The 18,504-nt window shown below is 31.8% G+C and overlaps 1 protein-coding gene and 1 pseudogene across 1 annotated transcript; both read right to left on the reverse strand.

Moving 5' to 3' along the window:
- Positions 1–207: 207 nt before the first annotated feature.
- Positions 208–5,840, reverse strand: LOC135964253 (ficolin-1-like; annotated as a pseudogene).
- Positions 5,841–9,628: 3,788 nt separating this feature from the next.
- On the reverse strand, positions 9,629–14,555 carry LOC135964264 (ficolin-1-like). Its single transcript, XM_065516453.1, has 5 exons — positions 14,503–14,555; positions 12,631–12,671; positions 12,514–12,559; positions 9,934–10,470; positions 9,629–9,856 (listed from the first exon to the last, which is right to left on the reverse strand). Exons 1-5 carry the CDS (start codon positions 14,553–14,555, stop codon positions 9,736–9,738), a joined length of 798 nt encoding a protein of 265 aa, XP_065372525.1. The 3' UTR covers positions 9,629–9,735.
- Between the last annotated feature and the right edge of the window lie 3,949 nt (positions 14,556–18,504).

The following is an 18,504-nucleotide window of genomic DNA, read 5'->3' on the forward strand; positions in this document are numbered from 1 at the left end:
GTTTACTGCAACCATATATATGGTTGAAACAATCATGTGAATCGTATGTTAACCATATTATGGTTACCACAATCATGTAAATGGTTACTGTGACTATAATATAGTTAAAAAACTTGTAACAATATTGAAATGGTTACAGTAACCATGCCCAACTATATTTTTTCTTTGCGTGTACCATTCAAATTCGGTCTGGTGTACGTGCCTTTGTGTTCCTTCTATATGTTTAATAACACTTAGAATCTTCGGCGTCTTATCATCATTTTAACGTATGGTATAGATACATTATGGCCTTGATATGTTTTCCAATTTATACCCTTGCCAAATTCGTTATCACCATATTTCCCATTGAGGTTACTGAAATTAGAAATACGAAATTATATTTAATGCATCAATAACTCTTAAAATATGTATGTGTACAAAATTTAAATTATAACCATCACAGATGAATTAAGTTATTTTCATACATTCTGAATACTAATTCCGAATAAAATAAATAAATTCTTTCCCGTTTTTTTAAAAAAATACTCCCGAATATATGTATGTACATCTGGGATGGAAAATCAAAAATGTTTTCGGTATCAAAATAATATTAAAATAGTACTTTTTCAAAATTGACCACCTCAGTGTACCAAGATTGAAAATTTTAATTAATTTTCCGATTAGCGTAGTTTTGTGTTGCAAATTAAATATCTATAGAAATACTGTTATACTGTAGGTTTGCTATAGAAAATACTCTTATACGAAATAGGAAATCACAGCTATACAAATGATTTTCTATAGAAAATAGTTAGCTATAGCAGAAAATCATTCTAAGTCTATAGGAATTTGTAAATTTACACGTAAAATACTGAAAATTTTTTGAAGGTATCAAATGGGTCTCAATATTAATTATCTATGAATTTCGTCAGAGAAATCTTTTGTACTACTACTAAGTATACAAAATATTACAATGTATTATTAGTATATAACGCTAAAATTACCTTTCATTAGGCATATTTACCTAAAGTGACATTTATTGTACCACCAAGCACCCGTAAACCTTACTGCACAATCCGGCGAATATTTACTATTATCACGATCTTTAGTGCTAAAGTACATTCCCAAATGTTCAGTTAACGAATCGCCAGCATCTCCGGAAAAAACTCCCAAATGTTTTAAAGCATACAATTCGTTTTCACTACCAACAACAAAATTACTATATTTCGCATATTTGATTTCATCATTATATTCCAGAACAACAAGTAACTCCTGTGGTCCGTCGTAATTTGTCAAAGCATGCAGCTTGTCGAGACCAATAAAGAATTCTCCATCGATGTTGCCAAAGCCTCTTTGGTATTCATCCCAATCGCGATAGAAATCTACAGAGCCGTCTTGACGCCTTTGTATTAAAGTCCAGTCACCTCCCTCAGTTTTAACATCACACTCGACCAGAAAAGTTCACTGCTGTATTCTTCCAATAGGATCCTATAAATGCCACTACGCTGAGTGCATGAGGTGGCTTCGGCACAACTTTTGGGCGGGACCTCGGTTTTACTTTAATAGCATACATATGTAAATAAAATTAAAGAAAAATATAATAGTATTTACCATAGAGAATAGACATAGAGCGGAAACTCTGCTGTCAAAGACCTAACTCAGTTGTCAAAAACCTAAGTGGTGAAAATGTATTAGTAGAAAAAACTATGTGAAAACAAAAACAACACTCGTATGTGTGATGATTTTGAGTATTTTTTTTGTTTGAGTTTTTTTCTAGTTTCCGCTCTATGTTCTCTATGGTATTTACCATATTGTTGGAAGGTTATCATAACGTATGTCAAACACTGATGAATCTAGAAAATATTAAAAAAGATATGTATTTGAGTTTTGATATTTAATCTTAAGAATGTATACGTCATACTAGCTTTTTTCTGTCATTCAATAAACTTATAACAAACAAACAAATTTTGTCAGTTCGAACAAAGAATAGAAAAAGTACCTTAAACAGTACCAAATGTTAATTAGTCCTTGAATTTGTGGCTCTAAATAATCTATGTATATATGTATATTGGTTTTCAGGGTTATCAAGAGGAACATTTTGTCGATATTTATGTAGAAAGCAAAAAAAATTTCAAAAATTTATTTTTGTTTTATATACAAATTCTGAACAGAACAAAAGCACCAAAATCCATGCGTGGATTTGCCTTTCATAATTTTAAAATGTTGTGTATAAAACAAACACAATTTTTTTTTGCTTTCTACATAAATATCACTTTGGTGACGTGATTTACAAAATTAGGGCCTAAATTTCAATTCATATATTTATCACATATTACAATGAAAAACTATTGAACCATAGAAAATAGAAATAGAGCGGAAACTCTGCTGTCAAAGACCTAACTCAGTTGTCAGAAACCTAAGTGGTGAGAATGTATTAGTAGAAAAAACTATGTGAAAACAAAAACAACACTCGTGTGTGATTATTTTGAGTAATTTTTTTGTTTGAGTTTTTTTCTAGTTTCCGCTCTATGTTTCTCTATGTATTGAATTATATTGAACTGGTTTCAATTATTTCATAATTGGAACATGTATTCATGTGCTCAAATACTAAATTTTCTAATATTTTCTATTGAATTTTGAGTTTTGAATTTGAGTTATTGGTTGACCATAAAAAAAACTACGTGGAAATAAAAACATCACTCGTATTTTGAGTAATTTTTATACCCTACACCACCATGGTGGGAGGATATATTGGGTTATTGCAGATGTTTGTAACATACCCAAAAATTGTCCCAACACCCACCTTAAAGTATACCATTCTGTTCAGGATCACTTTCTGAGTTTATTAGCTATGTCCGTCCGTCCATGTAAACCTTTTAATCAAACTACAGATCGCAATTTGAAAGATAATTCCACAAATTTGTTACAAGCTCTTCTATTGCCTCAAGGACGAAGCCTATTGAATTTGGTAAGAATCGGTCCATTATTTCTCCTAGCACCCATACGATTGCCCTAACTGAAAATAGTTAAGATCTCTCCATAATTAGTTATAGCTCCCATATAAAGCCCACTTCCGAAAATCATTTTAATGAGTGTAGATTTCTTAAACATGTTGGTATTCATTGAGTCTTTTTTAAAAAAAAATTTTTAGATATCCATATTGTCTATATTAATGACTTAGTAATCCATATATAGATCAAAAATAGATCAAAAATCGAGGTTGTCCCGGTTTTTTGCTCATATCTCCGTTATTTATGGACCGATTTTGCTGATTTTAATGACAGAATTATTGAAGATTTGGATCCCGAAGATATCTGGGGTCTTCATAATTGATTACAACAGACAGACAGACGGACATGGCTTAATCGACTCCGCTATATATAAGGATCCAGAATATATATACTTTATAGGGTCGGAAATGAAAAATGTAGAAATTACAAACGGAATGACAAACTTATACATATATACCCTTCTCACGAAGGTGAAGGGTATAAAAACATTGAGTGACTATTTAATTCTGTTGTTGTACATTTTTAAATAAATAAATATTTTTTTTTTCTTTGACCAGTACTCAGGGGATGACCCCTACTCATGCAAAGCATTGTGTTGGAACTAGGAAAATAGGTTATGGGAGGGAGGATAGAGGGAGTAGTGTTTGTGGACATTTGATTTGAATTTTCCTATATTGAAAGTGACAGGAAATACTTCAGGAGGAAGCTTATTCCACATACGGACAGTACGGCTAAAGAACGAATTTTCCCTGTAATGTGTTGTGCGATCTACTGTCCAGTCGACAACGAATTGATGTGCCCTTGCCGAAGAGCGTGTGTTGCGTAAAGATCTACGGGTTTCGGGAACAAGTTCCCTAATTTCAGCAGAGCACATACCATTGTAGTATCGGTAGAACAGTGAAACACAACCCACATTGCGACGATGTTCCAGTGAGTCAATAGAGCTGAATACCCTACTGTCACCGATAAGCATCTTCGCCCTCTCCTGTACGCGGTCGAGTAACTCCAAAATAGACTTCGAAGCACCGGCCCACACATGAGAGTTGTATTCCATTTTAGGTCGGATATAAGTGGTGTAAATAGTAAGGAGATCAGATGGAGTGAAGTATTTCTTACACCGTTTTAGAAAACCAAGGCACTTGAATGCTTCTTTCGACACTCGAAACATGTGTTTTGTCCAGCGGACATCGCACTGAATACTCATACCTAGAACATCAAGAGCTTCTGATTCCTTAATATGTACACCACCCATAAAAACAGATGGAGCAACATGATCTGTTGTGCGTTTGTGGGTTAACATACAACATTGAGTCTTGCGCGCATTAAAATCGACTCTATTCGCACAACCCCATTCAGAGATTGTCACAAGATCTTGGTTGAGCGTATCATTCATATTTTGCCTCATTGCCCCAATCTCCGACAGGCTTGGTCTATAATTGAATGCATATGAATGGCAAATGTTGCTGTCATCTGCAAAAGAGTAGATAGGGTTGGAAGTTTGACATAGAAGGTCGTTTATAAAGATACGAAATAGAGTAGGAGAAAGGACGGAGCCTTGCGATACCCCTGAATTGATCTTGAACTCGTTTGATGAAATTCCATCTATAACAACTCGTATAGTGCGATCTCTGAGAAAGCTCGATATAAATCGACAGAAGTTATTACCAACACCAAAAGCAATAAGTTTTGCTAAAAGCGCACCATGCCATACTCTATCAAACGCTTTAGAAATATCTAGAGCCACCACATATTTAGAGTCCACAGTAAATTGTTGGACTCTAAATATTTCACAAGATGGTAGTTAACCATACTCTCCATAACTTTGGAAAGTGCAGAACAAATTGCTATTGGGCGATAATTTTCAGGGTTGTTAGCCTCTCCCTTTTTAGGAATTGGTGTTACATTAGCAGCCTTCCAACATACTGGAAATTTGCCGGCACGGTATAAAGTGCTGAAAAGGTTAGCTAATGGACGAGCTAGCGCCGAAGAACACTGCTTCAAGACCAGTGCTGGTATACCATCAGGCCCAGGAGACTTATTTATGTTGAGATCCGCTAAAATCCGCTTTTAGAACAATATACAATTGATAAATTTTACCCTTTCTTTGCTCTTTATATCGTTTTCTAGTCCCTTTCAAGCATATTGAAGCTTCCAAGTAAGAATCTATATAAGTATATTCCAAAAATCTCTTCTGCTGTTTTGTCATGATTGACAAACAAACTTACTAAGAAATGCATGTAGCTGAATTTTAAATAATATTTTCAATTTTATAATTACCATTAACTACAAATGTCTGCTGACTTTCGTCAAATCTGTAAATAAAAACAAATAATTAGGCATCATGTTTATTGAAATAAACATCATAAAAATATTACCTAGAATTACACTGCTCAAGTCCACTTTTAAGATCGTTTAAATTGTTTAAAATTTGTTTAAGAATCTTCTCATCGAATTCCTGTATATATTAAATGTATATTTTATGGAATTCATTTAATGTTTTATAACCTCATATTTGTGACCAATTGCTACGCTACTGATGGCAATTAAACCGAAAATTAAAATATTTAAACTCATTATTTATGTAATTGAGCACAAAATTAGTTATAAACTTTGCAAACCAAACATTCGAATAAAACTGTGATAAATTTCATCGACAGAATTTCTATTTATAAACTAGTTCAATGCAGTAAAGGAAATAATTATCAATTAAAGGGGTAAATACAGCTGTTAAGAAATGTTAATTTGTAAATTTATTTAACAATATGTAAAGCAAAAAGATATATCAATAGATAATTAGCTATTTACACAAAAAGTATTCAATAATTTTCTCAAACAATTGCTTACTTGATGCATGGTTTCATTGTATTTTTTATACCCTACACCACCATAGTGGGGAGGGTATATTGCATTTGTGCTGATGTTTGTAACGTACAGAAATATTATCCCAACACAGAACACATTCGAGTCAATTTAAATTTATATATAAAACACAAGTGCTTAAATTTTTATATGAATTTATATGAAAAACGTACTCTTAATAACGTTTTTCTTTATAACTCCTGAAATAATCGAGTCTCTATCGATTTTTAACACCGTGATCTTTGATATTTTTTACAATGAAATATATAATCCGAATATTGACCTTTAACATTTTGGAAGTAAACAATTTTATTCATTTATTAAGGACAATATATTTAGCTTTAAAATGGAGTTAAAAATGGAGTTAGTTTCAAAGTTATAGGCAAAATAATATATAATTTTAGACAATTTTTCAATTTCCATTGAAAAAGTCACTGATATGAGAATCATATTGGATATATTTGGGGGATTCAAACGGTCTTCTATTAGGTCGTATTGTCATAATGTCGTAAAATATTATTTTAGAATCTATCGATGTTTATGTTCGATATCTTATTTTGTTTCCATGTGCTGGCTTTGCGATAAAGCAAAAAATCTGAACAATTTCTGCCGTTTTCGATTTTTCATGATTTTTTTAAAACAAAAAAAAAACTATCGGACTTTACAATAAAATAAAAAAACAAAATAATTTATCAGTCCCACGACATTGTGGTGGTCGTCCACCGAAGCTATCTTCTGCTGATGCTCGAATTTCAAGGCGCTTAATCGTTTTATTAGCTACAAATACTGCAGTTTCCTCTGCAATTAGATTAATTAAGTGCTTAGAGAGGCCCATGGAGTCAACATAAGTGACAAACCAATACGAAGAAGGAACTTAAAGCAAGAGCAATTATAAAAAAACGTTGTTAAGTCAAAGCATCGTAAGGCTCGATTAAAGTTCGCTAAATAGTACGAAAACTTCACCATTGACGATTGGAAACAAGTTACTTGGTCTGATGAAACTAAAATTAATCGGGTGGGTCAGATAGACACACATTGACATGGGTTGTTAAACGCGTTGAGATACAAGATCGTAACATATGTCAAACTATGAAATTTTAGGGGTGGATTAATCAATAGTTTGGGGATGTTTTCGTGACAATGAGCCAGGTATACTTCATGGTATCAATGGTATTGTGAGTGCCACAGACTGTATTACCATATTTGTGGCCTCTTATCTTCCGAGTCTGGATATATTCGGTGTTGAAGGTGGTCAACAAGAAATATTTATGCAGTACAATGATACTAAGAGCACCTCTAAAATAACAAATAAATGGTTAGTTGATAACGAAATGAAACTGATCGAATGGCCCTTCCAGTCCACAGATTTAAATCCTATCGAGCACCTTTGGACAATTTTGAAACGGAACATTTTTCTCGAAAAAGATTTTCCAAGACCCGTAGTTGAATTGTGAGAGCGAGCCCTTCTAGCATGGCAAAATAAAAGCCCAAACATTTCAGAAAATCGTTCGAATAGTGTGCCAGAAAGAATCAAAGCTATAAAAAAATCACAAAAAAATCAAACAGAATATTAATTTTAAAATGACACTGTTTTTGAAACAAGCGACAAAACAGTTCAAACCAATTTTTGTTTTAAAAGTAGTGTATTGTATTTCATCCAATTTTTAAATTTAGATTTTGTGTATTGTATAAGTCAGTAAATTGATACTCTTTTAAAATTAATTAGTATTTTTCATACACATAGTGAATAATAAAATTCTTCTGTAATACAAACATTTCGGTACTTTTTGTGAACACTTTTGTCTTCTACTGTATAGTTGTGGTTGACAAAACAATGGAAACTTTTCCAAATATTTCATTAGTGGCCTAAAATCTGAAATAATTTTTTAAAATATTTTAACATTTTTGTAGTATTTTACAAATAAAAAACTTTTATTAACTTAATTTAACAAAAAAAAAAGGACATAATTAATTAAATTCTAAAAATGAGAAAACAAAATTAAAAGATTTCTTTATTACGGCATTGACAAAATAATGGAAACTTAGGTATTATTTTAACAAATATGGTCTAAACTTTGCAATAACTCAATATTTTTTTGGGTATCCCTTATTTTTTATAACTGCTACACATCGACGATGCATTGAACCAATTAAAGAGTCAATGGTCTCCTTTGAAATATTTTGCCATTCCCTTATAACCGCCTCAAATCTTCCTTCCTGGTGTAATTATTATTTTACGATCTACAATTTCCCATAGATTTTCTATGGGATTGAGATCTGGCGATTGGGCAGGCCACTTCAAAACACGTACCTCGTTTGATTGTAACTACTCGGTTACAACCCTAGAGCTGTGTTTCCGGTCGTTGTCGTGTTGGAATCTCCAAACTAGGGGCATATTTTCTTCAGCGTATGGATACATAACATCGTTTAATATGGTTCTGTATCCTATACCTGTCATGGTATCTTTTATAATATGAATTGGGCCCATACCTTGCCCTGAAAAACATCCCCATACCATAATATTTCCACCGCCAAACTTTACAATCTTATTTGTGTACTTACAAATGTTCTCCCATCACTGCCTCTTAAATATTTGGATTCGTCGGAAAAGAGGACAGTATTCCCTGGCAAATTGTAGACGAGCAGAACGGTTCTTTTTAGAAATGAGTGGTTTTTTCATAGGACGATAGCAACCAAGACCAGCCTCATTTGCCCTGCGACTAACTTATCGGGTACTTATTTCTAATTTTAGGCTATTAACAACCTCTCGTGGAGTTATTTTTGGGAATTTCTTGAACTCTCTCGATATTAAATTATCTTGAACGAAATTTCTTTATAATTTTTGAATATTTGTCACAGATACTTTTTTGTTTTAAACCAGCTTTAAAATCGTTAATTGTTTTATTTTTTAAGTCTTCACAAATCTTAACTTTAGCCATTTTCGTTAACTTTGAAGAAAGCAATTATGCGAAAAACTTAGAAAAAGAAATTGTGAAAAATTACCAGAATTTAAAAATAAAATAAAATAACTGTAAACAGGATGCTTTTTACATCGTTCTTTTAAATATTATTTTCGTTTTACACTTCTTTCTTGCAGAAGTTTAAAAGTTTCCATTGTTTTGTCAGTAGCGAAATAATCAATATTTTTAATTTTGTTCCCTTTTTTCAGAATATAATTAATTATGTTGTTGTTGTTTTTTTCAGGTTATTTATATAAATAAAACTACACAAGTAAAATACTAAAAACATTTTTTTTATTTTAAAAAAATATTTTAAATTTTGTGCTACATATGGAATATTTGGAAAAGTTTCCATTGTTTTGTCAACCACTGTATATGCTGATTAATTGTGTCAAATATAAGCTTGATAAGGATGTTTATAAGAGATTTATAAGTGCTTAAGTAAAAGAGGTCATATTCCGAATAGACTTGAGATTCATACCATTTTCATAAGGGTTTCTCCATATATTAATGAAAAATTTCAACATTTTTGGAGGTTGTCTTACATTTTAAGCAAAAAATATTATGGGAATATTTCGTCCTCATAAATTCTATCGTTGAGGACCAATATTGCCTTCAACCGAAGGACAGACTGAAGGACGGAAAAGGATGGGTCGTCTTAGAATTTTACAAGGACCCTGAATATACTTTTGTAGGTCTGTTAAAATAAATATTCTCCCTTTCTGGTTCAAGTTTTGAATCTATCTATGTTCCTATAATTCCTTCAGCATTTTCGGCATGATTGATGAAAAAACAAATAAACAAACAATCTTATAAAGAAAATGTAGTAATAAAAAACAAATACATATATTTAAGGATATGAATATTTTCGAAGATACATTAGTGTTATCATAAAAGGATATTTTGTACAGGAATGTCAATTTCTTTCCTTAAAATGTACGACGTCTAACCATCATCTTCACATTCTCAACAGAGACATTGTAATGACGAAAAGTTTGCCATGATATACCTTTGGCATGGGTATTATCACCATATTTGCCATTAAGATTGCTATAAGAAAAATGGGTTAAAATATTAATGAGTTTTGTATTCATATGCAGTTAGAAAATGTTCATCTTTATACATACCTATGATGACATTCATTATACCACCATGCACCAGTATAATCTTGAGCACAACTTGATGATTTATGATTGTCATGATCCTGATCTTTCGTTGAAAATTTGCTTCCCAAATGATACTTTAAAGAATCACCTGCATCTCCAGAATATGCACCCAAGTGCTGCAGGGCATAAAATTCACTTTCATTGCCAACGACAAAGTGACTATATTTAGCACGCCTTATTTCATTTTTATCTTCCAACAGAATAAGCAACTCCTGTGGACCATTGTGGTTTGTCAGCGCATGTAACTTGTCTAGACCAATAAAGAATTCTCCATCGATTTTACCAAAACCATTCTGATATTCGGCCCAATCACGATAGAAATTTACGGAGCCATCTTGACGTCTTTGTATTAAAATCCAGTCACCACCATCCGTTTTAACATCACACTCGACTAGAAATGCGTCATTGCTGTATTTTTCCAAACGAATTTTATAAATTCCACTACGATGAGTGCATGCCGTAGCTTCGGCACAAGATTTAGGTATCGACTGGTTTTGACTGGTGTATAAAGAGAAGTAATAATAAATTTAATTTATTGTGAAATAGTAAAGAATACTGGATAACTTTTTATGAAAAATTCCAAATATTTAAAAACAGGATATTTGACCTGGTCAATCCGTATTCATTACAAATTGAGAGCGATTTACAACGATATTTATGACAGTTGAAAATAATCAATCAGTTGTGCTATGACACCATCCTGTAATGGATACGCCTTGGACCTGGTGTTACAAGGGTGAATGTCTGGATTATGGCAAAATCTAAAGCATATTTTTTTTTTGGATCGAGTAGACACAATTCGTAACTTTATAGTCGTGACAAACGTTATATACAAAAAACATGTAAGAAAGTATAGTCGGTCACACCCGACCATATGATACCCTGCACCAAGGAGATGATTATAAAATTTTTAAGAGATTTATGCAAGTTAAAGTGATTTTCGGAAGTGGGCCTTATATGGGAGCTATGGTTTATTATGCACAAAATTTGTTAGTGTAATTTCGGCTTATATAAAACTTATTTGTGCTGAATTTGGTTTGGATATCAATATAACTATGATATTTATGAGATCTTGATTATTTTTAGATAGGGCAATCGTATGGGGGCTAGGAGAAATAATGGTCCGATTCTCACCAAATTCAATAGGCTTCGTTCTTGGCTCCCAAATGAAATAACTCCCAATGAAATAACTCCCTATGAAATAGTTCCCTTCAAAAATGAAATAATTCCCAAACTTGAAAAATGAAATAACTACCAAAGGGTAAAATGAAATTAATCCCAATAATCGGCGGTTTCATTATTTTAAAAATATTACTCCCAAAAAAGCGAAATAACTCCCAATGAAATAAATCCCAATAGAAATGAAATAATTCCCAATCCGAAGCAATTTATTTATGTAATCTAAAAAAAGAAACTTTAAAAGTGAAATTATTCTAACTGGCTTCACTAAGGTGTTCTACTCTGTGGTGTATCAAAAACTGGCTTCGCTCAGAAAAGTTTTTTGCATTGCCGGCCTTTGGCTGGGCGCTAAGGTTTTCTCCTTTGAGGTGTATCAAAAACTGGCTTCGCTCAGAAAAGTTTTGTTGCATTGCAGAAAGGTTTTATAATATTTCAGAAAGCCGATTTTCATTTCGCACCAGATTAAGAAATCGTTGCAACCTGACAAAGGCCGACGATGTAAAAAGAATCTTTTCTGAGCGAAGCCGGTTTTTGATTCATCCCAGAGGAGAAAACCTTTGTTTTTGATATTTATGGGTTCTGCTTTTGCAAAGTAGTTTGAAATAACTCCCAATACAGTGAAATAACTCCTAATTCCCAAAATAAAATGAAATAAAATCCAACAAAAATTTCATTGGAAGTTGTTTCATTGGGAGTTATTGCATTATGAAATAACTCCCAACAAAAAATTAAGAAATAACTCCCTATGCGTTAGGAGTTGTTTCATAATGAAATAAGTCCTAATTTGTATGAAAAATTTGTTGGGTGTTATTTCATCTTTTCGTGGGGAATTATTTCATTTGGGAGTTATTTCACGGTACCTTCGTTCTTGGGACAAAGCTTGCACCAAATTTTATCGAATTATCTTTGAAATTGCGACCTGTAGTTTGATTACAAAGTTTACATGGTCGGACGGACAGTCGGACGGACATCGCTTAATCGACTCAGAAAGTGATCAGAAACTGAGCAGATTGGTGTACTTTAAGGTGGGTGTTGGGACAATATTTTGGTACGTTACAAATATCAGCACTAACCCAATATACCCTCCCCAGTATGGTGGTGTAGGTTATAAATATATCAGGTTGACCTGAGTTTATTTAACCCTGATATATTTTATTACTAGAAAATATCCATGGTAAATTTCATATTGCTAAACTCATATGTTAAATCCGAACAAAGCTCAATTGTGCTTCAACAGAATTATGGACATAGTTAGATCGTCATAGGACGCGGATTATATACATTTGTGGGTCAACGACCAATAATATTGTCGGTGGGTATAAAAATACGCTGCATGTCTGTATATAAATTGTATAATCTTACCACTTTAAGGGTAGAGCATCAAATCGAATATCAAATACAGGGGAATCTATAAAGAAAACAAAAGATGTTCTTTCGAAATGAATTATGTATCTTTAAGACTACTTATTTATTATTTACCTTTTTCTGATATTGACTTCAGTTCCCACAAATCATTATATCTAATAAATAAAAGAAAATAGGAAATAATATGAAAATATGTTTATCAAATTACGGATATTATCTGTTAAAATAGGACCAGCACAAAATTCAATAAATTACACTGTGCAACATGAAAATCTTTCCCGAATGAGACCAACGGGAAATGAAAGTAGATAATTAGTATACCAAAACCTCCAAAGGGTTTTTAAAAGTTAGCTCGTGTTTTAAAGTTATTCGCCTTTAAAGTTTAGCTTTTTTGAGTAAACATTTTTCATATATATTTTATGAATAATCTATTGAAGTAAGTCAATATTTATATAAAGTAATTTTAGTTGAATGTTCTAGTCCTAATATACTTAAAATTCATTAATTTTAACACTTTTTGCAGATTTATATTTTTATAGTTTTTGGTATTTACATACGCAATTACCAATTTTTGGAGAATTGCTGAATATTGCTGTAAAAGTATTGAGTAGTGGGTATCGTGTATCGAGTATTTGCCATATTGTTTGAGTACTCAATACTCAAAAGTAGTTACTCAATACTTTTAGACTTGTATTTTTACAATTTAATTTATTTAATTTTAACGGCTATGGTGCAAAAAATGCATCTCTACTATAAATACAACTCAAATCAGTATTAGAAATGCAACTCTTAGCCTAAACAATTTTCAAATCAGAATAAAATACTATTAAAAAAAGTGATATCTGCTAATACATTACCGAAAAGCAGAAAAATATATCGTTTTTAAATTTAAAAAAATCCGTTAAAAGTATCGAATAGTATTGAGTACCCAAACGAAAAGTGTTGAGTAGTATTGAGTAATCAAAAGTAGAAGAATGTTACAGCACTATTGCTGAACAAAGTATTAAGATGTTTTAATTTTTTGAAATCTAATCGTAGTTACCTGTTATAATAGTGCAACTTTTTGTGAATTTGTGAACCATTATTTGTTAATAAAGTGAAAAGAAGTTTTTAAATACAATTAATTACTAAAAAAAAATATTTTTAATTTAATAAAGTTTGTGAAATGTCTTGCAATATAAGCAATTTTTGTTACGTTTGTGGCCATTTCACACCACAAATGTTAAAACATGGTTCGTTTACAGAAGAATTTATATCTGCTTATGAGACATATTTGAACCATCCAGTTATATCAAATGTGCCATGGGCTACAAAGATTGTTTGAGTTGGATGAGCAAAAGGATTACAAAGTTGCCGTTTGGTGTGCCGATGATCTGGTTAGATCCTAATGGGCATAAGACTTCAAATTGCTACGCATGTGTGAATTCCGTAACTGGTATGAACACAAGAAAAACGAGGATTAAAATATATAAAAGTGTTTTAAGTGCTCAAATTCCAATACAACACTCGGAAAATGACGTGACGTCAGGGATTACCATTCAAACTGCTTTAAATGAAGCTTTTTCTTTATTTGCGCCAGAACCCTCAAAGTCAAATGATCCCATTTTAATTACACAAACCAAGCTAGACTGCATTATTGCAAAGCTTGGATTTTCACAAATTTTGCAGATATCGAGGAAAAAAGTCTCCCGATGCTGTATTAGCGGAAATTTGTTGGTGGAACAAGAACTTGCAAAGACCTCGAACTATATAATGTAGTTAATTTTTATATAAACTATGTAAAAAAATACAAATTAAATATATATGAAAAATTTTTACTCAAAAAAGCTGAACTTTAAAGGCGCATAACTTTAAAATACGAGCTAACTTTTTAAAACCCTTTGGGGGTTTTGGTCTACTGATGTTCTACTATCACTTCCCGTTGGTCTCATTCGGGAAAGATTGAATGACCCGAAATTTGATGCACAGTGTTATTAAGAATATTACCTTGAATTCCACAAGTCAATAGAACTTTTGATATCTTTTAAGCTGCCAAACATTTTTTTAAGAACAACAATCTCATCAACATAAGTGATGGTCGATAGCTCCTGAAAATACATAATTGAGAAAATTAACTTTTGGCACTAACAAAAAGAAATTCTAATAATAAATGTTTATTACAATATCTACAATTTGTGTATTACAATTAATAAAAATCGTACCTCTTCACATGTTAAGCCAAATATACAATGTAAAATTATAAAGCACAAAACTAAAATATTAAAATTCATTTTTTATCTGAATCGTGCCCAAGCAGAAATTATTAAACCTTATCAATGCAACTTATAACTTAAACTGAGTTCAACATAACTCAAACATTTAAATATGTAGTTTACATATTTGATTGTGGTTTTTATATCCAACTAATCTTATGTACATATTTCTTCTTGCGTAGACGACCAACTGACGTAAATGATTTTTTACACCCTACACCGCAATAGTGGGCCAGTCTGACTGGCTGTCCATGTAAACCTTGTGCACAAAGTACAGTTCGAAATTTTGAAGATATTTTGATAAAATTTGGTACATACAGTTTTTCCGGGCAAAGGACAAAGCCTAAATCGGTCCATTATTTCACCTAGCCCCCATACAAATGACCTCCCGAAATTGGACTTTTTAATTTATATAGTAGGTATCTATACAAATTTCGCTCCAAATAAGTTTTGTATATACGGAATTCATGTCACCAAGTTATTATGATCGGTCCATAATTAGTCATAGCTCTCATATAAGACACGCTTCCAAAAATAATTTTATGTACATAAATCTGCTAATAATGTTGGTATACACATTAAATTCAACATAAATAACTTTCATATAGACATAAATCACACGACCTAATTTCATGGTGATCGGTCCATAATTAGTCATAGCTCCCATATAAGGTCCACTTTCGAAAATCACTCACATTTAAATTTTAAATATCGACGCACAGTGGTATAGAAAAGTTTTTTTTTGGAAATAATTCGGTATCTCGAGAACTATTATAGATATTGTTACGAAATTCCAAATGGTGGGAGCGAAGGTATTTTCGAGTTGATTTACGTTTGTTCAGCTTGGTAGCGCTAATAGGGGTCAGTGCGTAACACCTCAAATTTGGTCACCTCGTCAAAAAGCCTTTCAAATGCGGCAATTAAAAAACCTTTTCATTGCAGTTTTATAATTGCGACTCAAAATAATTCCTTTCTCATCCATTATTTAGTCAATCGATATTCATGTATTCTGTTTCTTTATATCTTCGTTACAATTTGTGCAAATGTATCAACTTGCTTTGAACTCGAGGTTTTTGATGAATTCTGAACAATTGTTGAATATTTATAAAATTTTATATTAGTGGTAGACTGTTAATACCCAATCATGACAGTTCAAGCAACCTTACGATTTTTTTTTGAAAACATATCCAAAATTTTGTTAAATTGTCATATACATACTCATAATAACATACAATTTTGAAAATTTCTTTCAATTGTTTACATATATTTTACTAGTTATTTGTTAAATTTTGATATTTGTGTGAGTATATTTTTAATTTAATTCAAATATATGGAAACTAAGCTCCTTAAGTCAACGAAAATGTCAATGAAGATATGTCGATTATGGGTACTCTCAATTTGTCATTAAGTAGCTTAGTCCAATTATAATTGGATAGACTTGCCACCAATTGGAATTTCCAAAACGGGACACCACTAAATGATCAGAGAAAAATTCAAACAAATTCGTTTATAATTAATTATCACTATCACTGTGAAAGTCTTCGAACTTTATACGAGCCAATTCCGTATCTGTGTATGAAGTCTAACGGAAAATGGGACTGATCGGAATAGGGGGTGTGGCACCTTCCATAGAAAGTAAATAGTTATTTTCGAATATCTGGAGAACATTAATTGTGGCAGTCTTAAAAATTTTCCCTTATATCACCCTTACTAATCTACATAGTTTGGATGAAAATGTTATTGTGTTAGTGGGCGTGTCACCTCTTATACAAAGTAAATAGTTAATTTAGAATATCTGGAGTACTATAATTGAGAAATTCTTCAAACTTTATATGAATCAATTATATCACGACATGAAGTTTAACCAAAAATGGGAAGAATCGGAACAGTGAGTAGTCACCTACCCACTGTGGTTCCAAATCTATTATGAAAATCGGTATCTTCAGAATTTGGAAAAACGAAGTTTTTTCAGAAGCTGACAATCTGCTCTCCTTCAATACAAATGGGTTTTTCAATTCTAACAATTTTTAATCATATTTTCGTTATTTTTTTTTAAATATTTTACTGCATTACTAAATTACATAAATCTCAATTGTTTTACCATATAAATGGACCAACAACTCAGCTTTAACTTAAGGTGCAAACATACTAAAGAGTGTATCGTGCCATTTATTTTTCATGAATGTTAAAATATGTTTACTGATGAGTTTTTTCGGAACTCATAGTTAATGCACTAAAGGCCGTTTTCTCATTATGTGATTATCTTTTTTCCCAACGAAAAACTGCAGATTAAAAAAATTTGGTTTTCTCAATGTCTCATTTGCTTCTATTCTGTCGCAAAGCTAACCCGACGTCATCTGCCAATTATTTATTTATCGTACAGATAAATTCAATCAGCTGACTGCTGTTCATAGTTTGTATGTGTTTGTTTTTTTGTAAACGAAATTAAAGAGATTTTATAAAAAAAAAAGTTTAATAGAGGAATTAATATTAATTTGATGGAGGATGAACACGAAGAACATGAGTTCGAAGTGAATGCTGAACAATTTTATCATGCCAGGCCTAACTACCTGGCAGACATGGAGGTTAATGAATATTTCAAAAGATTCCGGCTGTCGATGGCCACGTTGAACAGCTGATTTATGTAAACATGTTGTCAATTGAAGGCAGGGTTCCCAACTTTCACATCTATTTTGAGAGGTATTGCCAACTGAATCTTTTGTCGGTATATTAAGAAAAACAAAATTGTTAACGGACAGTTTATCGGCCTAATAAATTTATGTCGACATTTAGTAACAGGCAGTTTGCCGATACATTGAGAAAACGGTCCTAAGTATATTGCTAATAGTGATATTCAGTTTTTAGAAAATACTGTATTTCAGAAAATAAAGCATCCTTGTCTATAGGTATCTCCAATTTTTTATTTTTTATATTTTTTGTGGTAATTAATGAAAAAGTTATGTTTTTTTTTTCGAATCGGGACAATTGGCGTCCCGTTCAGAGTATCGCCGGACACGGGACATACGACTCTAAAACTGGTCTGTCCCGACGAAAACTGGACGGTTGGCAAGTCTATAATTGGACCTTAACAAAATAGTAAAATATAACGTATGCGGAATGAAATTGCAACAAAACAGAAAACGCTATATTTGTTTCCAACGTTAAAACAAATCATTTATAAAACCTTTACGAAATAGCCCATTGTATTGATTTAATGTAAGCAAAAAATTTATTATATTCATGTACTTTTGTGGCAGTTATAAAGAAATTTATATACAGGTGTTGAAAATACCGATGTTTGCACTTTTCTGAGCTTCTATTTGAGTTTCATGGACTTATTTTTCTCGATTTTTATTTTAAATAAACTACAAAAACTATTCTATTTAAAAAGGTCCAAACACTCTGAAATTATTTTGAATTTAAAAAAATATGGAAATTTTTTCACTTTAGAAAGTCTGGAATTTCAAGGGTGACAGTTGGATGATGGAACAGTTTAGAAGAACTTTCTTTTTTAAAAAATAATTTCTGATGTTTCTTTTTATGAAATGATTAATTTTGTGTACACATTTCATAATATATTAATTAGAATTGATGGTCAAATCAAATTCCAAAAAAGTCAAAACTACTAATTTACATCTGATTGATTAAGATATTATATTCTACTTTGCACATCTTATCAATAATAGGATTATTTACTTCCAAAAAAAGTCCACTTCTCTGCCTTTCTCTGCCACTT

Source organism: Calliphora vicina, chromosome 1, assembly GCF_958450345.1.
Source record: "Calliphora vicina chromosome 1, idCalVici1.1, whole genome shotgun sequence".
NCBI lineage: Eukaryota > Metazoa > Arthropoda > Insecta > Diptera > Calliphoridae > Calliphora > Calliphora vicina.

Bases quoted from the DNA above. Each gene is read 5' to 3' on its own strand.
- LOC135964264 (XM_065516453.1), bottom strand. From the start codon at position 14,555: ATGTTTGGCAGCTTAAAAGATATCAAAAGTTCTATTGACTTGTGGAAT. The intron at 12,672-14,502 runs GTAATATTCTTA...TTTATTTATTAG, and splicing joins ATTGACTTGTGGAATTCAAG to ATATAATGATTTGTGGGAAC. The intron at 10,471-12,513 runs GTAAGATTATAC...TTTATACACCAG, and splicing joins GATGCTCTACCCTTAAAGTG to TCAAAACCAGTCGATACCTA.